This window comes from Pongo pygmaeus, chromosome 2 (genome assembly GCF_028885625.2).
Source record: "Pongo pygmaeus isolate AG05252 chromosome 2, NHGRI_mPonPyg2-v2.0_pri, whole genome shotgun sequence".
NCBI lineage: Eukaryota > Metazoa > Chordata > Mammalia > Primates > Hominidae > Pongo > Pongo pygmaeus.
This window is the reverse complement of record NC_085930.1, coordinates 115,825,340-115,852,710: the sequence shown is the minus strand read 5'-3', so window position 1 is coordinate 115,852,710 and position 27,371 is coordinate 115,825,340. Positions and strand designations below refer to the sequence as shown.

The 27,371-nt window shown below is 45.6% G+C and overlaps 1 protein-coding gene across 2 annotated transcripts in view; it reads left to right on the top strand.

The window, feature by feature from the left end:
- Positions 1-14,147: 14,147 nt before the first annotated feature.
- CTDSPL (CTD small phosphatase like) overlaps positions 14,148-27,371 on the top strand; it is a 122,162-nt gene continuing 108,938 nt past the window's right edge. Inside the window, exon 1 of one of the 2 annotated variants that reach the window (XM_054481962.2) lies at positions 14,148-14,552. In XM_054481962.2, coding sequence (XP_054337937.1) covers positions 14,474-14,552 — 79 coding nt within the window. In that variant the 5' untranslated portion in view covers positions 14,148-14,473. The remainder of the gene's footprint in view (positions 14,553-27,371) is intronic. The other variant, XM_054481963.1, reaches the window with a different exon arrangement.

The window sequence follows — 27,371 nt, the reverse complement described above, 5'->3', positions numbered from 1 at the left end:
ACGATGCTAGAGGGGTATCAAATTATCTTTTAGAACCCCACCGTTGAAGAAAAAATGTTTGCATAAATAAAGGGAAAAAAGAAACTCTAAAGTTGAACAAGTAAAGTTATGAAGAAAGAAAAATCTGTTTCAATTTTGGAAACAGAAATGTTATTGTTGGCATATCAAGCTTTTCTGTGTAAGAAGGAAAAGCCAGGTGAGTGTCAGGGCTTCCCCCAGGGACCTCGTGCGGCATATGGGAGGGTCACATCTGAGGGTGCAGCCCAATGTGCCAGAGCCAAGATGTGTTAAATCAGTTCACAGACTGATCTCAGGACATTCATGCCACCTCTCCCTTCTCAGCCTACAATCACTCTTTCCTGCTTATTAATAAGTCCAAAGGCCATTAATAAGTCTCAAGACACAGACCAAGAATACTAAATTTAGAGGAGGAGGCTCCCTCTGAACTGGGTCTTGGGAAGCAGGCAAGGGTAACTCAAGGGAGGGGCAAAGAACAACATTCTTGGCAGAGGAAAAGCACAAGCAAAGGAGAAGCATGACAGATATGACATAACTTTGGGCCTGTGTGTTTTTTTTTTTTTTTTTTTTTTTGAGATAGAGTCTCATTCTCACTCAGGCTGGAGTGTAGTGGCTCCATCACCGATCACTGCAACCTCCGCCTCCCGGGTTCAAGCGATTCTTGTGCCTCAGCCTCCTGAGTAGCTGGGATTACAGGTGCGTGCCACCACTCCCAGCTAATTTTTTTGTATTTTTTTTAGTAGAGATGGGGTTTCACCATGTTGGCCAGTCTGGTCAGGAACTCTCTCTCTCTCTCTCTCTCTCTCTCTATATATATATATATATACACACACATATATATACACATATATATACATATATACATATATACACATATATACACATATATACATATATACACATATATACACATATATACACATATATACGTATACACATATACACGCGTATATACATATATACGCGTGTATACATATATACGCGTGTATACATATATACGCGTGTATACATATATACGCGTGTATACACGTATATACGCGTGTATACACGTATATACGCGTGTATATATACATATATACACATATATACACATATATACACATATATACACATATATACACATATATACACACATATATACACACATATACATATATACACACATACATATATACACACATATACATATATACACATATATACATATATACACATATATACATATATACGTATATATACACACACATATATACACATATATATACATATGTGTGTGTATATATATATATACATATATATATTTTTTTTTTTTTTTTTTTTTTGAGACAGGGTCTCACTCTGCCCGGGCTAGAGTGCAGTGGCACTATCTCGGCTCACTGTAGCCTCGACCTCCCAGGCTCACGTGATCCTCCCACTTCAGCCTCCTGGGTAGCTGAGACTACAGGCATACACCACCACGCCTGGCTAATTTTTTGCTTTTTTTTTTTTTTGTAGAAATGAGGTTTTACCATGTTTTCCAGGCTGGTCTTGAACTCCAGGGTTCAAGTGATCTGCCCACTTCAGCCTCCCAAAGTGCTGGGATTACAGGCATGAGTCATTTCACCCGGCCTGGGCCTGCGTCTTAATCTCTTGCTATTTATCTGTATCTCTTAACATCTCTCTGGGACTAGTCCAATAGATATGCAGTTTGGAGTACAAATTTAGCTTCCTAAGGACAGGGAAGCCCAAGGAGCACAGATCTAGTAGATTCTGGGTTTCAGGCCTCCCTATCCAGCACGCAGGAAAAGTGCCCGTCTTAGCCCCTGATCACGTGCTACTCGTCCAGATAACCTCATCTCCAGAAAAATGAGGCTGAGGAGGTTTGACTAATGATTATGCTTATCCCAGAATAACTTTCTAGATTTCTGTCAATGCCTTCCCTTCCTCAGATAAATCCAGTACAATCATTTCCTACGCCATCCTACTTTAAGCACAGCATGCAGGAGTGGCGGGAGCTTTGAGTTAAGATCTGGAAACTCCCAATCAATGACTTGCCCTGTCATCCTGAGCAGCAGCTTCCCGGACAGATAGGATTCCCCGACACAAAGGCAATCATCACCATCTCAGCTCTGATGGAGCAAGCCACTTAACCTCGTGAAGCCTGTTTCCTCATCTGTACGATGGCATTATTAACAGAGAGGTTGTGAAGACTGGTGAAGACAGAGTCCTGCCATGACAGGGCTTGACACACCTCCAGCTGCCTCAGGCTCTGCCCAAAGCTGGAAGGAAAGGGAAGGGGGATCTTCTCTACACCTCAGGAAATGCCCCCCTCCACAGCTGTCAGGGCAGGCCCACCTCTGACATTTGTGGGGCAAGAGAGCAAATGGAGGCCAATTCTGTATGCTGTGGAGTTTTCTTCATTCCATTCCATCTAAATCAGGAAAATGCAACAAAATCTGAGGCTGAATGACCAGGTTCAAATTTAAAACGAACGGATTCCTTGGAGTGCTGCACTGGAGTGTGACAGCACAGGGACAGCCAAGCCCAGGCTCCTGGCTCACAGCTGCCTCCCTGCTCTCCCCTGACGTGTGAGCCCCATGCTCAAGCCTGTGGGATAGGAAATTCCAAGGTTCTAGGTGCCCCAGGTGCATTTCGTAACAGGGGAGGTGGAGGCACAGACTTCAGGTAGCCACATGCCCTGGTGTCCTGCAAATTTCTTACCCCATGGGGAAGGGAACAACTGGACAAAGGCCTAAATAAAGGCTTCTAAAGCACCAGGCCCAGGGCAAGAGTCCCTTTTGCTCAGGTCTAAGGGCAAGAGTGGGACAGGATTGGACATCTGACCTGTAAACAGTACCCCATTGACTGGCCAGTGACCTATGAGGTGTCCTGGCATGAAGAGCTCTGCCCAGAGAGGATGATCGTTGAAGACTGTAATTTTCAAAACTGGCTACCACAGTATTTCCATTCACAGGCTCTTCTAGCACCTTGCCATGCCCCTTCAAGAGATGGAGTCTGTTTCTCCTCCCCCTGAACCTAGATGGGACTTTATGATGGTCTTGGTGAACAGAATGCAGTAGAAAAGACACTGAGTAATTTCTGAGACTAGGTCATAAAATGTGATATGGCTTCCGCCTGGGACTCTCTCAGAGGACACACCCTTGCAACCAGCCACCATGTTGTGAGGAAGCCCAGGCCACTGGAGAGATCACTGTTTGAAAACAGGTTTTAGGCTGGTGGCGGAGGTTGCAGTGAGCTGAGATCACGCCATTGCATTCCATCCTGGGCAACAAGAGCAATTCCATCTCAAAAACAAACAAACAAACAGAAAAGAAAATATAGGTTTTATTATTATTCAGGTATGAAGAGGCCAACAGGTCAAGAGACGACTGCCATTGAAAAGACAGATTAGGCTGAGCACAGTGGCTCATGCCTGTAATCCCAGCACTTTGGGAGGCCAAGGCGGGCAGATCACCTGAGGTCAGGAGTTTGAGACCAGCCTGGCCAACATGGTGAAACCCTCTCTCTACTAAAAATACAAAAATTAGCTAGGTGTGATGGTGCATCCCTGTAATCCCAGCTACTCGGGAGGCTGAGGCAGGAGAATCACTTGAACTCAGGAGGCGGAGGTACAGTGACCTGAGATTGCATCACTGCACCCTAGCCTCAGCAACACAGACACAGCGAGACTCTGTCTCAAAAGAAAAAAAACAAAAGATAGTTTGTTACTCACAGATCCAAGAGAAGGGGACACACCAAGTCATGCAGGAACACACACAGAAGCACCAGCTTGGTCAGGAACCTGAGGGAGAAAGGGAAACTGTGGCAAAGGCCTTTAGTGTGGTTTCTACAAAAAGGAACAGGGTAAGCAGGTTCAGGATTAGCTAGTTTAAATAATTTTGGTGGGCTCTGAGGTGTAGGGGCTGGCCCCAGTTGTCTGGTACTTGGCACCTGGGTGACTAGGGCAGGGGAATAGGGGCCTGTTAATTGCTGGATAAAGGGGGCGGTTGGGAATGTGGGCACTGGATTGACTGGCTTGCATATGAAAGACACCCTCACAGGTCAGTTATTTGCTATCTCTAGGAATCTGCTATCAAAGGGCAGTCCCTCCAAGGTCAACAAGGCCCCAAGATGCCAAAAACAAGGCCCCAATATGTCAAAATATCAGAGTACAGAAAATAAAAGACATGGTCAACACCATTTGTAGGTTTTCCAGCCAACAGCCCAAAGCATCAGCCAACAGCCAGCATCAACTGTGACATGCGGGAAAGTAAGCCTCCAGATCAGTCCAGCTCCCACTATCAAGCAGCCCAGGTGACCCCATAGAAAGCAAAGATGAGCTAAGCCCACCAAGCCCTGCCTAAACTGCAGATTCATAAGCATATAAGTATTTTTTGATTCTGTAAAAGTCACTAAAATTGGGGGTAATTTTTTACATAAGTATAGTAACTTGAAAAATCAGAATGAACTAAGGCAAACATATTCTCTGTCTCCCAGATTTAAACTGGGACTTATGAAAATTAGTGAGTTGTTAACAAGAGGACAAATGGTTAGACCCAAACTGAAGCAGTGTTGAAAGATGCAGCTGAGTCACATTCATGACAAATGACTTGTCTGGAGTAATAGGAGTTTAGTCTGGAGTGGCCTTGCTCCTGAAAGACCCAGTTTCCTGAGGTCATCCCTGAGGCCTGCCAGGTGATATAATAGCTTTCTTTATGGTTTGAGCTGAGTTCCTGTGAGGCCTTGGATGGGCAGAGACTCCCACTCCAGGACCCTCACGCTGATCTTTCCCTGACATGGTCTCCATTTCCTGCACCCAAGAGAGCCTCTCGCCTTTGGAAACATGGTACCCAGCCACAGCTTGGTGTGCAGTAAACAGGCGGGATGGGTGACAGCCACCCTCCTTCTTTTCTCTTACCAAGGGCCATCAGGGAGTCAGAAAGACACTAAATATTAACAAGCTGTGTGAACTCTCAACGTCTAGTCAATTCCATGTGGCTAGTATCCGTTTCCCCAAAATATTTTTTGCTTTTGATATTTTAAAAATAGTTTTTAGTAGAACGTCCAGAAATTTTACTTCTTTGGTCCCATCCCTAAACTCAGACCAGGACAGGGAACCCCTTCTGGTTTGCACCCATTCCAGAGCCTTCTGGCAACAAACCATCATCTTGTGTTCTTGCCTAGAAAGGAAGGTCCAGAGAGAGGAGGCCACTTATGTTGCCTCTTTCAGCTGAGATAGGGCCTCCTTCTCCACCCATCCCAGCCAGGCACTCAGGTGTGGATCACAGGGAGTGCCTCCCATGGCCATGGTGGGATCAGAGCCAGATGGGGTAGATGGGGACAGTTCATTGGGGTTAAGAGCCCCATTTAGGAATGTGGGTTGGCAGTGTATGGGGGAGGGGAACAGTGTGCATCAGGGGCGCCTGAGTGTATGTTAGCAGCAACCAAGGAGGGCTGTGTGGCAGGGGAGGGGGAGGTGGGAGAGAGGGAAGGAGAGTGGAGTCAGGAGACAGACTGACTAATTTACTGAGATTTTTTTTTTTTTTTTACTTCCTTGTATTTTTTTTTTTTTTTTTGGAGAAGGAGTCTCACTCAGTCGCCCAGGCTGGAGTGCAGTAGTGTAATCTCGGCTCACTGCAACCTCCGCCTTCCAGGTTCAAGCAATTCTCCTGCCTCAGCCTCCTGAGTAGCTGGGACTACAGGTGCACGCCGGCACACCCGGCTAATTTTTTGTATTTTAGTAGAGATGGGGTTCACTGTGTTGCCCAGGCTGATCTCAAACTCCTGAGCTCAGGAAATCCGCCTGTCTCGGCCTCCTGAAGTGCTAGGATTAAAGGCATGAGCCACGGCGCCTGGCCACCTCCTTGTATTCTTCCCTCCCACACCCTGACCCCTGTTCCAGAGGAGAGAGCCCAGCTCTCTCTCTACCCAGGCCTCTGGGAAGTTAGTGTGAAAAGTAGAAATTGCCTACAAATGCTCATCTGTGATCATGTTCATGAGGGAGGCTCTGAGAACCCTCCAAGACCAAGAGGGTAGGAGGCTAGGTTCCAGGGGAGCTGAAAGGGGAGGGCAGTGCTTGTCAGGGCTGAGACCTGGAGGGCCAGAGCGGGAGGGAGACAGGGAGAAACAGGCAGTGCCAACGTAGAGAAACCAGCCTGGGCAGAGACAGCCTTGTCACGTGTGAGCCCAAGTAAAAATGAGCATGTAGCTGCACGTACCAAGGTGTGCATCTGTGACCAGACCTGCCCGTGAAATATCTCCCTTGCCCAGCCAAGGCACCGCCCATGTGAATGGTGCCAGTGGTAGGTCTGCCATGGCAGCTGCCTGTCAAAGCTGATGCTGTAAAAGATGTGAGAGGGCAACCACCTTCCCAGAAGGGGCTGCATACACACACACGGACCCCCTAATATACACACATGTGTGCATGCAGTGATGCACATATGGGTTGGCCCTTCCTCCTTATCAGCAGGCAGCCTTGGGATGACGGGTGACATAGAATTCACACCACAGACTGTGGCCACATCTGGGTCTGCTCACCTCAGCTCCAATACAGCCTGTGTAGGCACAGGCCAGGGAATAAAGGGGGTACCTGTGACTGGGCCAGAGCCCAGGGCCTGGGGAGCCTGGCTGAGAGAGGCGACAGATGACAGCAGCCAAGCAAAAGTAACCTCCATCAGCCAGGCCACATGATACCTGCTAGCTGAGATATAGGGGAGTCATCCAAGCGACAATCCACACAGGGGCTAAGTGTGGGGTTCCACCTCAAGGGGCTCAATGGCTCCAGAGTCACTAAATCAACTTGAGACTCTGTGACTCTTTGCCCTTTCAGGAGCCAAAGCCACTCCTGCTAGTGGGCTGAGGGCACACAGAGCTACCCTGTCCACTCTGCTCTGGGAGCTATTCTATTGTGATAGGGTTTCAGGGTAGGGCCACGTCCTCCCCCAACCGGGGCTGTCAGAGAGGACCCAAGCCTGAGGCCATGTCCCCTTTTTGCACCCAAACTGTCTGGGTAAGGCAGGGCTGTAATTCTGGAGGTACAGAAGTGGTGGCAGGCGTGTCCCCCTCCAGGAAGGCTTCTTGGGTTTCTGGGTATGCTAAGACTGTTTCAGCTCATTCCCAAGGTCCTAGAGTCTATCTCAGATCAGGATGTGTCTTGTTCTCAAATTCCCCAAATATCTCCTGACCACCAGCTTTAGGCCAGATGCCCTTTTCTCTGTGTGCCCAGGACCCCGGTTGACTGCCCTTTTTTCCTTCACCAGTGGCTTGCATCCACTTTTCCTTTCATTTTCCTCCTCCAAGATTGGCTGCCAAGTAGGGCACATCGCTCCAGTTCCCCTGCTTTCTACCCTCTCCAGACAGGCATTCAGGCCTTCATATTCCTGAGGGCATTCTTTTTTTTTTTTTTTTTTTCTTTTCTTTTTTTTTTTTTTGAGATGGAGTCTCGCTCTGTTGCCAGGCTGGAGTGCAGTGGCGCAATCTCGGCTCACTACAGCCTCTGCCTCCCGGGTTCAAGTGATTCTCCTGCCTCAGCCTCCCGAGTAGCTGGGATTACAGGCCTGCGCCATCACGCCCAGCTGATTTTTGTATTTTTAGTAGAGACGGGTGTTTCACCACATTGGCCAGTCTGGTCTTGAACTCCTGATCTCAAATGATCTGCCCGCCTTGGCCTCCCAAAGTGCTGGGATTACAGGTGTGAGCCACTGCGCCCAGCCTCCTGAGGGCATTTCTACTAATACTCTGGGGAAAACTGAACAAGAGTGCAAATCATGACAGGTAAGGTAAGAGACATGACTGAGCCCACTCTGACTGTGGTGTACACTGAGGAACTGGCAGGGAGAGGCCTTCCACATTCAGCTGGGCTCAGGAAAAGGACCACACAACATTGTGGCCACCAGGGGGCGGGCTGCACCTGCTGGACCACTGACCCGTTTGAAAGCCTTATTCTTGGGAGTGAAGTGTCTTCAGATGGGAAGGATGCTGTCTGTCCCCAGGTCCCACCTGGGGACAAGTAGAGAACATCCCTGGGGTCAAGGGTAGAGGTAGAAGATGGCTAGGAAGCCAGGTGTCAGTGGACATAGACATTTGATTGGAAGAATCCATGTGTGATGGGGGAGAGTGGGTCTTGGTAAGAAAGGATCAGGATGTTGAGGAAGCATGGGAGTTATGGGTGTTGAAGGCAGAAGGATGAGCTTTTGGGGACCCCTTAGGGATGGTGTCCTGGAACAAGCTGAGTGGGAAATACAGGGTGTCTTGAGGTGTAAGGATGTCCTCTGCCTTTCCTAACACCTTGATCATCCTGGTTATGGGGAAAAGTAGTAGCTGGAGGTCACACCCTTCCCTTAGAGATCTCTACCTCCTTGCTTCAGATGCTACTCACAGGCCACTCCAGCCCAGGCATGTAACTGTGATTTGATTACATGAGCCAGTAGAGCCCCCACTGTTGCTTAAGCTGGTCTGAGTTTTGACTTTAACCTTCAGATCTTAACCAGTTTCTGAACTGGTGCCTGTTCCTTGCTCAAGAAGTCTCAGTGGCTCCAGATTACCCTTAGGTTAAATTTCAAACTCAACCTGGTCTTCAGGACCTCCACCTCTTCCTCTGTCATTATGTCCTACTTCTCCTCAAATACAGCCTTCTCTGTGGAGATTGTAGATGAAAAAGTCCGCTCATCCAGGAACTGAAGGCTCTGGAAATGACACTGTTAGCATCATCTCCTCTGTGGGGACTCCCTGGAGAATAAATCATTTCTACTCTGTGCCACCCTCTGATTGCTCTTCTGCCTCCTCCATTAGGCTGTGAGCCCCTTAAGGGAATTTTGTCCACTGCATGTGGCCCTAGCCTGGCACAATAAGGGCACCCAATACATACTTAGTGTGGGAGTGGTTTGGCCTGCCTAGGCTAGCACAGGGCTCTTTGGAACTGATTTCAGACTCTGGGCCTGGTTCCCAGTAGGAGAGAAGGGCTGCTGCCTGGAGGAACCTCATCTAGGTCCCAAGGTGACCCCAAGGGAGAGACCTGTGGGTGGGCTCAGGTTCATATTCACTTTACTAATCACCACAAATCTCTGCCCAGATCCAACTTCCACTTCTTTCCCAATAGGACACTTACCACCCTCAGGCCCAGCTCCTGAAAGAAAGGGCTGGGAAGACTGAGCTAGAGACATGTAAAGCTAGACTCAGAAAGAGACAGAGACATAGAAAAATACCTGAGACAGAGAGTGAGAGACAGAGTCTGAGTAACAGACACACAAAACTTGAGACTGAGATGCCCACAAAGAGGAGAAAAAGTAGACCAAGAAACAGTGCCCGCCGGGAGAGATTCAAAGGTGGAGAGCAGGGCAGGGGCAGGCTGTGAATGATGGAGGCAGAGAGCATTGCAAAGGGCCCTCAACTTTGTCTGGGCCCACAAGCCAGAAACTTGGAGGCCATTTCCTCCTTACTCATCCCTCACTCCTCAAGCCCAAGTAGTAAGCAAGACTTGTCCAACCTCCTTCCAAAATGTATCTGGAATCTGTCTAGCCCCCTTAATCTTCACAACTACCATCATCCTCTTTCTGTATTAATGCAATATCTTCTGTAGGTCTCCCTGCCTCTTGCACTACCTCAGCAGAAATATTCTAAACACATATCTGATTATGTCATTCCCACAGCCCCCCAAATAGAGCCCAGATGCTTTTCCTGCTTTACAAGGCTTTGCTTGATCTGAGAGCTACCCAGCACCAGTGTCCAAAATCCCAGCCACTGCAGACCTTTACAGATCATCTTCTGTCCCTCGCCTCTAGGCCTGGAACATGCTGCTGCTCCTTCTAGCTGAACACCCATCTGTGATGTCCACTCCCCAGTTCCCCTTTCCTCAAATCACCATCTCACTTTGATCTCAATGCCCACTGTTCCTTCCTCAGGGGCAGCCTCTTTCTGGCCTCACTCCTCATGCTTGCACTCACAGAACAGTGTCACCCCTATGCGCCACCTGAGTCCAACTCCAACCACCTGCTCCTGGAGCTCTACTAGAGACTCCAGGATAGGGTGCCCTGGGCAATTCCTTCCATCTTCCTATCTGCTCCTGTCCTTGGTCCCTTGGGGCTGGGTTCATCAGCCCTAGCCTCATGTCCCCCTACCCTTGGTATCCCAATCCTTACCCCCTCACTCAGTGTAGCACCTTCATTCTAGGGTCATGGTCCTTTCTACATGTCTCATTTGTATGTTTAAAAAAAAAATCTAGGCTGTGCGTGGTGGGTCACACCTGTAATCCCAGCACTTTGGGAGGCAGAGGTGGGTGGATCACTTGATGTCAGGAGTTTGAGACCAGCCTGGCCAACATGGTGAAACCCCATCTCTACTAAAAATACAAAAATTAGCCGAGTGTGGTGGTGTGTGCCTGTAATCCCAGCTACTCAGGGGGCTGAGGCAAGAGAATCCCTTACTCGGGAGGTGGGGGTTGCAGTGAGCCGAGATTGCGCCACTGCACTCCAGCCTGGGCAACAGAGGAAGACTCCATCTCAAAAAACAAACAAACAAAAAACCCAAAACCTAATTCATTAGTTTCCTATTAAAAGAATTATATGTAAATAAAAATTAAAGAAAAATATTAAACCTGTTCTTGTACAGGTGGTACAAGGACACTGTATGATGGGAATTTGGGAAACGCTGACTTCAACCAACACTTTGGTGCTCTGTCTAGGTCCCCTTGGGCCCCTTTCACTGTTTCTGGACGTCCCCCACTGGGTCTTGATGTGCTCTGGCCTCCCATGGCTGGCACCTGTCCTCAGGTCATTGGGGCTGCTTTGCTCCTATTCCCAGAGAGCCCCAGAGTACCCAGGGGCTTAAGGCCCCCAGGGACAGCCTTTGGCTATGACTGACTGACTTGTGTGAGAGTATGATAGCTCAACTCCCTACTTGTCATTTTAGATAACTCTGAGATCCCCAGTGTCTAGAGCAGAACCTTGCATATAGAATATGCACTCAATAAATGTTTGTTGAATGAATATAGCCAAATTTATCAATCGTATCCTGGCAATTTCTTAAGTTTTTGTCACTCTTAGGCCTTTCCCATCCAAGATCAAAAAGCACTTACCCATATTTGTTCTGGTTTATGTTAATTTTTTATATTTAATTATTCAATCTATCTTGAATACGCTGTAAGGACTGGGATAAAGATATATTTTTTCCTCATGGATAGGTACTTGTCCCAACAATTTTTGAATCTTTCTTTCACGTGTAAAAGCAAAATACTGTTATCTAAGACTGTTTCAGTAAGGTATTATGCAATCACTTATAATAGTAGTAACAGCAATTATGTCACCATATAAGAAAATGCTAACCTTATAATTTTAAACATGGCTTTTTTATAGCTACATAAAATTATGTCAGCATATAGGCAAGGACAGGGAGAAATGGAGGAAATTAGAGATGGACTAAGGGATGGTGATAGAGCTATAGGTGATACTTTTCTTTGATTCTATTAATATTGATAATAAATCAAAGAGCATAATTGAGGGGAACAAGGACTTAAAAGATAGAAAGTTGTTTTCTTGCTTGAGCCTGAAAGACTTGGGCGAAGATAGGGTTTTTTTTCAAGGTGATCTCAGGAACCTGAGGATGGTGGGGGATGCAGGTAAGGGAAAATTGTTACTGGAGGGTCCTGGGGAGTCATTGCTACAAAAGAGGCCAAACAAGAAAGACTCTATATATGAAAATGACTTCCTCCAGCCCTGTACCACTGAGCTCTGAGCTTCCCAGCCTTCACTAAGTGAAAAGAAGCTCTGGAAGTACCTCCCACCTCCCAAATAAGGGATCCAGCCCTCAAGCATGTGAATCAGTGACTCCAAATGTTTCCATCACTTTGCCCTCGCTGATGGACTATTTGGGATGCTTCATCAACCAGGCAGCAGAGATGCTAATCTTTGTGGTTATGACCAAAAACTGTAGAACCATATCCCCAGGCCCTCCCCACTCAGCAATCTCTGGAAGATCCTTCTCTGACCCCTTAGAATTCAGAAGTCTTTTTCTTTTCTTTTTTATTTTTCTTCTTTATTTTAGAAAATTGAGTTCACCAGGTCCCAGGCCAACCACACCCTCATAACAAATATGAAGAGCATTAGAAGTTAGAAAAAGGGAAATGCTGGGTGCCATGGGGCCCTAATGTGGTCTGTACTTGGGAGGATTAAGAAGGGCATGCCCTGGAGCCTGGGCTATTACACTAGGGCTTGCCTTCCTGACTAAAAGGGCACTTCTTCAACTATCATGGATCTACCCCATGAGGTGATTCACTGGGGTCCCAAAGGTGCCCTTGGAAAAGCAGCTACTCACACGTGAGCACGCCCCAAGGGCAACTGGCACCTGGTCCCGCCCACACACACAGAGCCAGAATGTCAGTGGAAGTCCTGGATTTGGAGCAGAACGCCCACCTCTTGCCTACCAACTACCTTTTACAGCAGCTCCCCTGGAGTGCCTTCCCACCTGCCTCGGCCGCAGGAGCTCTGTCCCAGGACTGTCTCCCACACCTGGACCCTCATGGGGCTCCTACAGGTACAGAGACCACCGATGTCTGCAGGCTGACCACAGGCCAAAGGCTCTTCCGGTAGTGTCCTTTAATACTTTGGAGAGGCTCGCCGGTTCCCTCGGTGAGCACGGGACCTGACTGCATCCAGCTCCAGGATCCAGGAGATGTGGGGAAATGAGAAAGATCCTGTTTGGCCTCGCCTGCTGGAAGCCACAGAACAGCTGGACATGCCCGCAAGGCCTGAAGTGCGCGCGCAACCTGGCAGGCGGAGGCAAGCGGCTCTTCGCCTCAGGCGGCCCACTGAACCCTGCCCACCGACGTCGCGCCCTATAGGCCCTCCCAGGCCCTCCTGATTGGCGGAGAGCGCGCGCGAGCGCTCTTGCCCCGCCCCCGAGCCCGCCCTCCTGCGGCACTACCCCGCCCCCCCGGCTTACTGGGCCGCAGAGTGTGGCCTGCAAGTTGGAAGCGGAGGACGCGGGCGCTCAAGGGCCCCGACGCTCCCAGGCCGAGTGGGCACTTTGTCGTCTCTCCCACGCTCTGGCTGTCGTCCTAGGCCTGACAGTGGCCAGCTGCCTTGCACAAGCACATTCCCTGCCAGGCTCGGTCTGCCACCAGCGCCTTCCGCTCTTCTGCCCTCGACGGACTCCCCCGGTCCCCTTGCTGCACAGCACCCGAAAATGCCCACTGCCCAGGCCCCTCTCAGTCACGACACCCTCACGTGCAGGAGGTTGGTCCTTCAGGACCCGCCGCCCCTCACGCGGGCTCTGGGGCCGAATGCCGATGCGAGTCCCGCCAGCATCTGCACAACCTGAGCCTCTGGCCCGGTCCGCAGACCCCCTCTCTGCACAGATGACTCCGGATCCCGCTCACTCCTGGGACCCCTCAAGCCGGGGAGCGCAGCCCTGGGCCTCTCCGAACCTTCCCCACGCTCCCCGGTCTCCATCACAGCAGCGCCGCGCCCGGGCCCCTCTGCGGGCTGTCTGGGTGTCACTACCGCTCCTGGGAAGCCCCCACTTCTGCACACTGCTTCCCTCCGCACTCATGTCCCAGGCCTCTCGGTTCCCTCGCCCGGACGCCCCTCGCCCATCACCTTCCTGAGACACCCTCACAGCACCTCCGCCCAGCACTTCCCGCGCCTCCTCGCGGTAAATATCCCTCCTCGGGCCCCCTTCCTCGCTCCTGCCTCCATGTCATGCCCCCTCGGCCCCCGGGCTCCCACACTGCATCCTTCCGAATCCTGCCAGTGCCCCCTGCGGGCCCCCGTGAATGCCCCCGCTCCCCTCACCCCACCCATCTGCCTCAGACTCCTCCCCACATCTCTCACACCCCAGGCCTCCCACCTCACTCATTCTGCCAGGCCCCCCTGACACCCCTCACTTCTACCCCCCCGAGCCCCTCTGCCGTCCGCTACACCCCAAGCCCCTCACCCCACTCAACTGCCCGGGCCCCCGCGCGCGCGGCCGCCCCCTCCCGCCCTCCACTCACCCTGTGTCGGCCCCGCTCCCCTCTCCCCCACTAGGCGAGCAGGCGAGCGGGCAGAGCCCGCGGCGGAGGCCGGTCCCCGGGCCGGGACACACCCACCCGCCCGCCCGCCCTTCTTTCCCTCCCTTCCTTTCTCCTTCCCTCCCTCTCTCCCGCCCTCCCGCCCTCGCTCTCTCCTTCCCCCTCGCCCGCCCGCTCCCGCTTCCAGCGGCGCCGGGCCTCCCGCTCCGCCTCCCCGTGCGCGGCTCTCCCGGGCGCGGCTCCGGGGTTCATGGTGACGAGGCGGCGGCCGCTCGAGCCCAGCGGCGGCGGCGGCGGGAGCTGGGGCGCGGGCCCGGGCTGCCTCTCCCAGAGCGCGGGGCCGGGCGGCGGGCGCGCCCAGGCAGCGGCAGCGAGCGCCCCCCCGCGCCGCGCCCCCGCGCCCCCCGCGCCGCGCCCCCGCGCGCTTGGCTTGCGGGGGGCCGGGCCTGCGGGCGGCCGCCGCGCCGCGCACTCATGGACGGCCCGGCCATCATCACCCAGGTGACCAACCCCAAGGAGGACGAGGGCCGGTTGCCGGGCGCGGGCGAGAAAGGTGAGGAGGGGCGCAGGCGGCCGCGGGCCGGGGGCGAGCGCACACCCCGCGCCTCTGGAGTTCACTGCCGGGCGCCGGCATGGGCCTGGGGGAGGGGTGCACAGGGCCCGGAGGATGCGTGGGTGTGGGGTGCGCCCGGAGGAGAGCGAGGCTGCCAGAGTGCATGTGCCGACCGAGCCAGTGTGAGTGTGCAGGGGCTGGCGGAGAGACTGGGAGCGAGTGTGTGTGCATCTAACCGGGAGGTTGTGAGTTTGTGTGCGCGCACGCCCTCAGAGAAGTTGTGAGCCTGTGTGTGCACCTAACACAGAGGTTCTAAGTGTATGCACTTGTAGTGTGTGTGCACACGCGGACAGAGTGATTGTAAGGATGTGTGTGCACCTCACAGAGAGGTTGTGAGATTGTAAGGGTTTGCGCACCTAACGGAGACGTTGTGAGTGCTTTTTTTCCTGACAGGCTGTGAGTTTGTGTTGTGTGTATTAGAGGTTTGTATGGGCCTGACTGAGGGGTTGTGGAATGTGTGTGCGTGAGCATGAGCCTGGAGAGGTTCTATGTCTGTTCACTCCTGACAGAGTTTGTGAGTGTGTATGATTGTGTGACTACACCACCCAACTGGCAGATTGAATGTGTTGTATACCTCTACTGGGAGGGTGTGTGTGTGTGTAAATTGTATACAATGAGGCTGTGTGCATCAGTGCACCTAACCACGAACCTGTGTGTACAGACGTGTGTGCCTTCCTGTGTATCAGACAATGAAGCCATGTGTCTGGGTGTGTTTAGCTGGTTGTGCAAGTGCTGGAGTCTGAGGGGGGAGAAGAGGCAGTTCGGAGCCATCCCCCCTTTCTCCCTTCTCCACTCTTTGCTGTCTCCGGGCCACCAGCATGTTGGGATGACTTACAAGGCCTGGCCCTTCCAGGGCCCTTTTAGGACCCAGATTTAAAGGGCACTTGTGGAGCCTTTATGGTGCCAGGAGTGTCCCCTCCCAGGGAGCTGGCCAAGGGCTCAGCCAGCGCTGTGCTTCTGTGCCTGGTTTGATTTCGGCACATTTTGACCCCAGCCCCCCATTCTGTTTCCTTTTTATCCTTTATCTTGGTGTCTGTGTTCCCACTTAGAGACTTGGCGTGTCCCCCTCTCTTGCATGCCTGGAGCTTTCTGTGCCTCTAGTGTGTTGGGACTTGGACAGACTGTTTTGAAGGGTCAAGAAATCTGGCTTCTTTTGTTCTGGTGACTAAAGCTTGCCTCATTCTCTTCCTGTCCTGCGCCTTGTGAACACCTGGACTGAGGTCAGGTGCAGCCCGCCAGGACCCCTGACCCCTCTCCAGGCCGGAGCTGGCCACAGCCGGCTTTGGGGATGAGTCATTTCTTTCTAGGGGCTCCCACCTTTGCTGTGCCAGTGGGTAAGGTGTGCAGCCCCTGATAGAAATCTGCATGGGAGTGAGGGGAATATTCTGCCTCTCCTCAGGCAGAGGCCACTGGGCAAGCCCATCAGAAAAATGGAAGGAATCAGCAGGTACCCTCAGGTTGGGCATTTGTCAACCTGTTTGCAGTTTCGTAGACCACAAACATTGTATGTGTCTGCAGACTGGATTTCTTTTATGTAAAATAAAGAATTCAAACTCTCTCAGGCATTTTTCTGTGCCTTTCAGATGGTCTAAAACATTCTGCAAGAGAGTGCTCCAGGTAAATCCCCGTATTTCTCTGGGACCCAAGTGGGCAGCTGCTTGGTGATCTGGACTTCCTGCCATAGGGGCTGTTAGTTCTTGGAGCCCTGGCTGGGTGTGTGCCCTCAGGGAGCGTTTGGTTGGAGGCATCAAGGAGGTTTGCTTCCTGTGCTTCCTGTGCTCCTTACCAGCTGTGGATTGAGTGCTTTGTGTGATGCTTTGCCAGAGAGAATCCACAGCTCTTTGAGGAGAGGTGTGGCATAAAGCAGGGAAATATTTTTCAGAGCCTCAGACCTCCTGCTGCCCCCCACCTGACTCCAGGAGCAAGAGCAGGAGCTCTGCCAACTTTCTCTTTTCCTCTAGCTGCTAGGATTTTTAAAACAAAGAATCAATCTATCCAAAATCCAAACCATGTACAAATACTCCAGGATAGTGCTTGTTCTATTCAACTTGTTTACATTACTTTTCATGACAATCTTTTATTATCTTTAGCAGCCTATTTTGTTTGCCAGTGTCAGATTGGTTGGTTGTTAACCGATTAGAGGAATTCTTTACCTGCAGCCTTGGGGTGGGGTGGTTGGCTAGTAGATCCTTCTTGCTGAAGCATTGAAATCCTACTCAATTTAGTTCTTCACTTTAAAAAATGGAAATAATTTTGGTTACCTATAATGTGGCAATAAACTCTAGAGCTAAATGTTGGAACAGTTTCTTCAGATTTATAAACCAGTAAACTGGTTCAGCAATGTTTCTAGCTTAAGCGTGTTGATATCTTCAGATGGGCACATAAAATTATGTAAAATACATTTTTATGTATTTTACGTAATTTTATTTGAGATAAACAATTATTTTGTTTTAAAAATATTGGTCCTGGAATATTTTAAATATTTAAGTTTCATAATAGGGAAGAAACTATTGCTTTTACATGTTTACTTACATCATTTATTCTGTAAAATAGGAATAGTAATCACTACTTCTGGGGTGTGACCTGAGGGTTTAAAGAGATGATGTACATTAAAGACTCTGCCTGGTTCACCACTGTGTCATGATTCCATAAATCTTTCTTTAGATACAGATTTACAAAGGAAGTACTAAGCATGGGCTGTGGTGTTTTGCACCAAGTTGAATTACTTCTTGACACATTGCCACGTGGTGGTGCAAAACTCAGAGAAGACTGTCACTGTCAGTCTGGCCTGTCATAGAATGCTCATATCTTACAGTTGTGTTTGATTTGGTTGCTAATGTCAAGATAAAGAGACAAATTTCCCTGTAAGTTTAACTCAGCCTACTTTGCAATCTGGAAGTTTCCTCTTACACATTAATAAGAAAATGTCCAACAGTACAGTAGAAAAGTGGACAAGAGTTAGGAACAAGAAAGTCATAGAGGAAGAAATCTGAATGGCCAATAAATATATGAAATGGTGCTCTACTTCATGTGAAACCTTTTCATGCATCAGCTTGGTTAAACATTTAAATGACTGCCAATGTTCAAAGTAGACAAAGGTTTGGAAAATGACTTAATAGACTTTTGTGAGAGAATAAAGTGAATACAGAGTTTTTAGAGAGTAATTTAATACTGAATCAATTAGGAACACATTTGGCTGTAAGTAACAGAAAACCAGATTTACTCTAGCTTAAACCAATAGGAGTTTATTCTTCCCACATAATAAGCTGTCTGAGGTAGGCTGCTCATAGCTTTTTCAGCAACTCATTGATACCAGGGTCAACATCATAGTGATTCTCCTGGTTTTCCCTCATGTATATAGCATGGCTGCCACCCCTCCAAACACCACAGCCACCTTTAGGGCAGGAAAAAGAGTGCCAGTCTTGTGTATTCCTTTTACCTGGAAAGCAGAAACGCAAAAACATTCCTAGGGACCACCCAGAAAACTTTGCTGATGTTTAATTGGCCAGAACCAGGCCACATGGCCGCCCCTTGCTGCAAACAGAGTGAGGAAAGTGAGTTTCCAGCTTTTCCAGCCTTTGCTGTGGGAGGCAGGAGGGGAGAAGATTGAAAATAGGTGGGAACAGGTATTGGTTCAGCCAAACAGCAGTATTGACCACACACTGAAAGCTCCTGTTCTACTTCTGAGTTTCTGTTCTAGAGAAATAACCTCATTTGTGCTCAAAGAAACATGTACAAGGATTTTCACTTAATGGCTACATTGCTTGCAATAGCAAGTATTAGAACCATCCTAAGTGTCAGTAGGTGAATGGTTAGGCTATGATACATCAATAGCAGAATATTGTGAGGCAGTTGAAAAGAATGAGCTAAATTAAATCTAAACATACAGATATGTGAATTTTCAAGACATTTTAAAGCAGGAAAAATTTTGAAGAACAGTATAAACAGTATGGTTCCTGCCTTTGTAAAAAAAAAATCACACATACACACACACAACTGTATATTTGTTTAGAAATACAGAAAAAATAATATGGAAGGAAATAAGCTGACAACAAATATTCCTCAGGGAGAGGACTGGAAAACAAAGATTCCTCTAGGGAGAGGAAACTTTGCCTTTTGTTTAAATATTAATGAAATATGCTCATTTTACAGATGAAATTTTTTAACTAAAAAAAGAAATTTCCCATAGCTCTTTGAAGGGAAAGAAATAATTTGAGGGAATTGAACAATAATAAAACCAAAAAAATCTCAATTAGTATGCAGTATTAGTGAGAATATATCAATGATATCTAAACAGTTAATTATTTTGTAAGCTAATATGTGTCCTTGATGAGATTTCTGCAGGAAAATTTGTTTGGGCAGATATTTTGGCCTAAGGTGCTAGGTGTGTTTCCCTTAAATGTTTGTAATACTCAGTGTTAATTCAGAAACTTTAAGCTTTGGGCTGCTAACAAAATTATAGCAAAGAGAAGACTTTTGGAAGCAATAATTATTTCAGATGACAGAAGCAGATTTGTAGTAGATTCAGACTGATTAACTTTTTTATATTAAACTTTTTATTTGGAGATAACTGTAAATTTACATGCAGTTTTAAGAAGTCACAGAGACTTTCTATGCCCTCTACCCAGTTTCTCTTATTACTGACATCTTGTAAAACTGTATAGTATCACATCAGGATGTTGACATTGATATAGTCAAGGTACAGAAAAATTTCATCACCAGGAGGATCCCTCCTGTTGCCCTTCAGAGTCACACTGCTTCCCTCCCATGCCCACCCTGCTCCTTAGCCCACTGGTGACCACTAATCCACTACATTTCTAAAATTTTATGTTTTTAGGAACATTATCTAAATGGAATCAAACAGTATGTGATCTTTTGGAATTGCTTTTTTTCACTCAACATAATTATCTGGAGATTTATTCAGGTTGTTCCTTGTATTAATCTTCTTTTAAAAATTGCTCAATTGTATTCCATGACATGGATATACCACAGTTTGTTTAGCCATTCACACTTTGAATGATCTGTACATTGTTTCTAGATTTTGAGTATTATGAATAAAGCTGCAATAAACATTGGTATACATGTTTTTGTTTGAACCTAAGTCTTCATTTTTCTGGGATAAATGCCCAGTGTGCAATTGCTGGATCATATGGTAGTTGCATGCTTACTTTTTAAAGAAACTGCCAAACTGTTTTCTTGAGTAAATGTAGCATTTTACATACCCACCAGCAATGTATAAGTGATCCAGTTTCTCTGCATCCTCACCAGCATTTGGTGTTGTCACTGTTTTTAAAAATTTTTATTTTGAAATAATTATAGACTCGAAAGAAGTTGCAAAAATAATACAGAGAGGTCCCATGTACCCATCACCTAGTGTCCCCTAACGCTAACGTCTTATATAATTGTATATTTCATTATCAAAACCAGGAAATTGACATTGGCAAATACAGTTGTTTAGACTACAGACCTTACATTTCACCAGTTTTTGCATGAATTCATTTTTTGTAGCTTTATGCATCTTTAATACATTTATATTTGTATAACCACCATCACAAGCTACAGAACTCGTTTGTCACCACAAAGGAACTCCTTTGAGTTACCTTTTTCATTTCTTTTTTAAAAACTGATATATAATATTTGTACATTTTTCTGAGGTACATATGATATTTTATATGCATAGAATAGTGTAATGATCAAGTCAGGGTATTTAGGGTATCTATCACCTTGAGTAATTATCACTTCACTATTTTTCATATTAGCCATTCTGATATGTGGTGGTAGCTTATTACGGTTTTAATTTGCATTTCCCTGATGGCTAATGATGTTGAACGTCTTTTCATGTGCTTATTTTTCTTCTATATGTCTTCTTTGATGAGCTGTCCCTTCATATCTTTTGCCCATGTTCTAATTGGATTTTTTTAAACTGTCAAGTTTTGATAATTTTTATATATTATAGATATTAGTCCTTTTTCAGATATGTGGTTTGCAAGTATTTCTTCTAGCCTATAGCTTGGCTTTTCATCCTCTAAAGAGCCTTTTTCAGAGCAAAAGTTTTAAATTTTGATAAGGTGCAATATATAAATATTTCCTTTTATTGATTGTGCTCTTGGTGTCAACTCTAAGAACTCTCTGCCTAGCACTAGATCCCAAAGGTTTTCTCCTACGCTTTTTCCAAGTTTTATAATTTTACATTATATTTAAGTTCATGATCCAGTCTGAGTCCATTTTTTAATAAGGTGTGAAACTTTGGTTTGTTTTTTTGTCTCTGAGGGTCTGGTTGCTTCAGCTACATTTGTTGAAAAAGTTATCTGTCCTTCCTCCTTTGAATTTCTTTTGCATCTTTGTCAAAAATTAGTTGGGCATATTTATGTGGGTCTGTTTCTGAGTTTATTTATTTTGTCCCACTGATCTATATGTTCATCCCCCTGCCTATGCTATATAATCTTGATTATTGTAGCTAAATAATAAGTCATGATATAGAGTAGACTGATCCTTCCAACTTTTGTTCTTTTTCAAAATTGTTTTAGCTGTTCTAGTTTTGTTGCCACATTATGTAAATTTTACAATACTCTTGTCTATATCTACAAAAAATCTTCCTGAGATTTTGATAGGAATTGAATTAAACCTGTGTATCAATTTGAGGAAAACTGACATCTTTTCTAGATTAAGTCTTCCAATCCATGAACATAGTATGTCTCTCTATTTATTTAGATCTTTGATTCTGCCATCAGGCTTTCAGCATACAAGTCCTATTAATATTTTATTAGATTTACATCTGAGTGTTCTTTTTAAACTATACATATTTTAATTGATACATCATAATTTTACATATTTATAGGGTATATAATGATGATGTACACACATTGCATAGTGATCAGATCAAGGTAATTAGCATATCCATCATCTCAAACATTTATCATTTCTTTGTGTTGGGTGCATTTATTATCCTCCTTTTAGTTATTTAAAACTATATAGTATTGTTGCCCATAGTTATCCTACAATGCTGTAGAGTGTTTATTTTTTAAGCGACTGTCAATTGTATTTATTTTTTATTTTGGTGCCCACGTGTTCAGTGCTAATATACAGACATACAAAAGATTTTTGAATACTTATCTTGTATCCTATGACCTTGTTGAGCTCACTTATTAGTTGTAAGAGGCTTTTTATAGATTCCCTGAGGTTTTTTACATAGACAAACATGTCATCAAATAAGAACACTTATATGTCTTCATTTCTGACTTGTATGCCTTTTATTTCTTTTTCTTGCTTTATTGCACTGACTAGAACTTTAGCAGTATGTCGAACAAGAGTAGTGAGAATGGACATCCTTGTCTTGGTCCCAGTCTTAGGGGGAAACCATTCAGTATTTTATCATTAGTATAATGTCAGCTGTAGGTTTTTTAATAGAACTCTTTAACAGGTTGAGGAAGTAACCTTCTAATTCAATTTTTCTGAGAGTTTTTAATCAAGAATGGATGTTAACTTTTGTCTTACGCTTTTTCTGCAACAATTAGTGTAATCGTGATTTTTCTCCTTTAGTCTGTTAATGCGATAGATTAAACTGATTTTTGAATATTGAACCAGACTTGCGTCCATGGAATAAACCTTACTTGGTTGTGGAGTATAATTCTTTCTATATATTGATGAATTCTATTTGCTAATATTTTATTAAGGATTTTTTTGTCTATAAGTGATGTTGGTCTGCAGTTTTCTTTTTTTGTGTTGTCTTTATCTGGTTTGGTATCAGTGTTACCTCTCTTGTATTCTGGAAGAGATTGTGTAGAACTGGTGTGAATTTTCCAGTGAAATCATCCGGGCCTGGACTTTTTTTTCGGGGGGATGGGGGTTGGGGGGAATTTTTAAACTACAAATTGAATTTTCTTAATAGTTATAGAGCTATTTAAATTATCTCTTTCAGATTGGGTAACTTGGGTAGTTTTTTGTTTTTCTGAGATTTGATTCATTTCATCTAAGTTGTCAAATTTGTGTGTATAGAGCTATTCATAGCATTATTCCCTTATTACCTTTTTGATGCCTGCAGAATCTGTAGTGTTATGCCCTGTTTCATTCCTGATATTGACAATGTGTGTCCTCCATCTTATTTTTTGTGTGTCAGTCTTGCTGGAGGTTTCTCAATTTTCTTATTCTTTACAAATAACCAGTTCTTTGTTGCATTGATTTTTTACATTGCTTTTCTGTTTTCAACTTTGTTGATTTCTGTTCTTATCTTTATTTCCTTCCTTCCGCTTTATTTGGGTTTATTTTGCTCTTCTTTTTCTAGGTTCTTGAAGGGGCACTTAGATGAATGATTTGAGGCTTTCTCCCTTTCCTAATTTATGCATTTAGTGCTACAAGTTTCTCTCTCAACACTACCTTAGCTGTGTCCCACAAATTTTGATATTTTGCAATTTTGGTTTTCATTCAGTTCAATACTTTTTAAAAATATACTTTATTTTTAAAAGCAGTTTTAGGTTCACAGCCACATTGAGCAGAAAGCACAGAGAATTTCCATATGTTCCCTGACTGCACAGATGCATAGCTCCCCATACTATCAACATCCCACACCAGAGTGGCCCATTTATTACAATTGATAAACCTGTGTTGACAGTCATCATCACCCAAGGTCCAAGAACATAAGGGTTCACTCCTGGGGTTTTATATTCTATGAGTTTGTACAAATGTATAATGACATATACCCACCATTATAGTATTATACAGAATAATTTCATTGCCGTAAACATCCTCTGTGCTCCACTTATTCATCTCTCTCTCCCTTGCCCAATCCCTGGCAACTACTGATATTTTTACTGTCACCATAGGTTTGCCTTTTCTGGAACGTCATATACTTGGAATCATATAGTATGTAGCCATTTCAGATTTGCTTCCTTCACTTAGTAATATGCATTTTCATTCCCTCCATGTCTTTTCATGGCTTGTTAACTTATTTCTTTTTAATACTGATTAATATTTCATAGTCTGTATGTACCACAGTTTATCCATTCGCCTACTGAAGGGCATGTTGGTTGCTTCCAAGTTTTAGCCTATGAATAAAGCTACTATAAACATATGTGTGCTGGTCTTTATGTAGATTTAAGTTTTCAACTCTTTAGGGTAAATACCAAGGAACATCATTGCTGGGTTGTATGGTAAGAGTATTTTGTTGTTTTGTAAGAAACTGCCAAACTGTGTTCCAAAGTGGCCCTACCATCTTTAGCTTTCAGAAGTTTAGTTATGATATGTCTTGGCGTGGATTTCTTTTAGCTTATTCTGTTTGCAGTTCATTCTGCTTCTTGGTTTATGTCTTTGCTAAACTGGGGGAGTTTTCAGGCATTATTTTCTTGAGTACTTTTTCAGCTCTGCTCTTTCTCTTCTCCTTCTGAGACTATGATGACATAAATGTTAGATCTTTTGTTATAGTCCCACAGGTTTATCCATACTGAGCTTTTTTGGTTTTCAGTCTTTTCTCCCCTGTGTTGTTCAGTTGGGTAATTTCTGTTGTTCTGTCTTCAAGTTTGTTGGGTTTTTTTCCTTATTTTTTCTAGTCTGCTATTGAGCACATCCACTGAGATTTTTATCTCAATTATTATATTTTTTAGTTCTAAATTTTCCATTTGGTTTTTCTTTATATCTTCTTCTCTGCTGAGACTATTTCTTTGCTGAGGTTCTGTCTCACCCAGGCTGGAGCGGAGTGCAATGGTGTGATCATGGCTCACTGCAGCCTCAACCTTGTGGGCTCAAGTGATCCTCCCATCTCAGCCTCCTGAGTAGCTGCGACTACAGGCACATGTTTTGTTTTGCCTGGCTTAATGTTTTGTATTTTTTGTAGAGTCGAGGGTCCGCCTATGTTACCCAGGCTTTAAACATGCTCCTAATTGTTTGTTGAAGCATTTTTTTTTAAAAAAATCATGGCTGCTTTAAAATCTTTATCAGATAAGTGTAGGATCTCTGTCATCCTGGTGTTGGGTTGGCGTTTATTGATTTTTTTCATTCAGTTTGGGAAGTCCTTGTTCTTCGTATAATAAGCAAATTACAATTGAAACCTGGACATTTTTGTATTATGTTATGAGACTCTGGGTCTTATTTAAGCCTTCTGTTTTGGTTGGTTTTCTCTGACATGCCCCCAGCAGGAAAGAAGTACTGCCTTGTTAATGTCAGGTGGAGGTGGATGTTAAGGGTTCCTACTTAGGCTCTTTTTTTTTTTTTTTTTTAATCTTTTTTTTTTTTTTTTTTTTTTTTTTGAGACTGAGTCACTCTGTTGCCCAGGCTGGAGTGAAGTGGTGCGATCTCAGCTAACTGCAACCTCCACCTCCCGGGTTCAAGTGATTCTCCTGACTCAGCCTCCTGAGTAGCTGGGACTACAAGTGCCTGCCAGCATGCCCAGCTAATTTTTGTATTTTTAGTAGAGGCAGGGTTTCACCATGTTGGCCAGGATGGTCTCGATCTCTTGACCTCCTGATCCGCCCGCCCTGGCCTCCCAAAGTGCTGGGATTATCGGCGTGAGCCACCACGCCCAGCCCCCACTTGGCCTCTTTTGACCTACTGCTGGGCAGGAAGAGAGTTCGGCTTCTGTGTGGTCTCTACTGTACTGCAATGGGAGTATTCATTACCACTGGCTGTGAGTGAAAGCCCTGACTTCCTGTGCCTCCTCTGACACCACCTCAATGGGAAGGGGAGCACCTCATTACTGCTGGATAAGAGTAGAAGTCCAAGGTGGCCATGTGGTCTCCACTGATCACTGGAAGAAGAAGGAGCTCATTACCAGCTTTCAGGGATGAGTCCCCGCTTCATATTTGGCCACCTTTAACACCACTCCAGCATGGGTGGTAGGATGCCTCATTACAGCCTATGAGGGTAGAATTCTAGGTAGCCATTAGGTTTTCTCTGGCATGAGTAGGTGTGTGGTGGGAGGGATGGGGGTGATATTAGGCTATAGTAGAGCAGTTTTGTCTGAAAGATTTCTGTCTTGCTAGACTGCCCCTTTTCTGGTCCTTTGGTTACAGAGAGTAGGCTTTTATTGGGTCTCTTTGTCTGCAACTGTCGGTTTTCTCCCGTAGCCAGCTTCTTTACCTCCAAGTCTAGGATCTATCTACCAGGCAAAAAGAAAACCCAGGGAAATCATCACCCTATTGTTCTTTAGGATTCAAGGTCCCTAGCTAATCTGCTTTCTTCTTTCCATCTTTCACAGTCTTTTGATGTTTATTTTATGTATAATGTCCAGGATTTTCAGTTGTGCTTAGTGGGAAACAGAGGAAGACGTATGTCTACTCCATCTTCTTGGAGGCAGAAGTCCCCTGATTTTTAGACCTATCCAAATTAAGTATTTTAAGGAAGACTAGAATTAGAAAGTTGTCATTTTAAAGGTTTATTTCAATATTATGCTAATGATTGATGTAAAAGTCAAATTCAGTTAGTGCTTTGAAAATCTTAATTGTCCATTAAAAAGAGAAAAGACAATTCACTGTGAAATCAAGTCTAGATCAGTAGGGCATCAGTGACAACTGTGATTTAACCAACCTTAATGAGATGCATTCATAAACTTTGGTCTTAATATCAAAATTTTAGCTTCAATTTCATGAGTGTCCTAACTTAAATGTATTTTAAATCTAATATTCTGTTTGATTAGCAAGCGTGTTTAACCTGATAGCTTTCACTTTGTTTCTCAGTTAAGGAAGCATCCATTTAAGTAAACAGAAATGTCTTCTTGGGGCAAACACAAAGGACCTTATATCTGGATTTAGCACTCATGGTGCGTAGACAGGGCTTGCTGGCCAGTGACTAGAAGAGTCTGCTTCCAGTCTGGGCTACCCTGAAAGTAGGTCTTTGGGCTCCAGAAACTTGCCCCAAGCTGTACTTAACTGTAGCATCCCAGGTTGGGGAAGAACCCCATTTGGCATGGCAGCACTGGGTGTTCAGAAGGGACCACACCACTTCAAGTTTAATTCTGAAGTAAATGGCTTTTTCCCTTTTGGTGATGTTGAGGATGTGGATTGAGGGGATACATAAAAGTGCCAGTGGGTTCACCAGGCTGTTCAGCTAGGAGTTGGCCATGGTCAGGAAATGCTCTGGCCATAAATGAGTCTAGATTTAAATACAGACACAAGGCCGGGCGCAGTGGCTCAACGCCTGTAATCCCAGCCCTTTGGGAGGCCAAGGTAGGCAGATCACGAGGTCAAGAGATTGAGACCATCCTGGCCAACATGGTGAAACCCCATCTCTACTAAAAATACAAAAATGAGCTGGGCATGGTGGCGCGCACCTGTAGTCCCAGCTGCTCGGGAGGCTGAGGCAGGAGAATTGCTTGAATCTGGAAGGCGGAGGTTGCAGTGAGCCGAGACTGCGCCACTGCACTCTAGCCTGGCGACAGAGTGAGACTCTGTCTCAAAAACAATAATAATAATAATAATAATAAATACAGACAGACACACACGCACACACACAAGTTTCTTCATTTGCTTTGATGGTAACCTATGGTGCCAAGGGAAGCAGCATCTAACTATTGAAAAAGGGAGTTAGGGATTCTCTTGGGTAATGTTGAAAGAATTATATATCTTAGAACTTACTTTGCAGATCTGAAATTTTGACTTACCAGACATTTAAAGTTCAGTATTTTAATGACCTGTCTTTCTCTTAAAAATCCACTACCTTTAAATAATTCTTCCCTTTAATTTCTTAACATATATTTTCCTATATTTAAAAAATGGGGATGCATATTCAGTGCTGTATTTGAAATAAAACTAAGCAAATACTTGTCTTTATGGC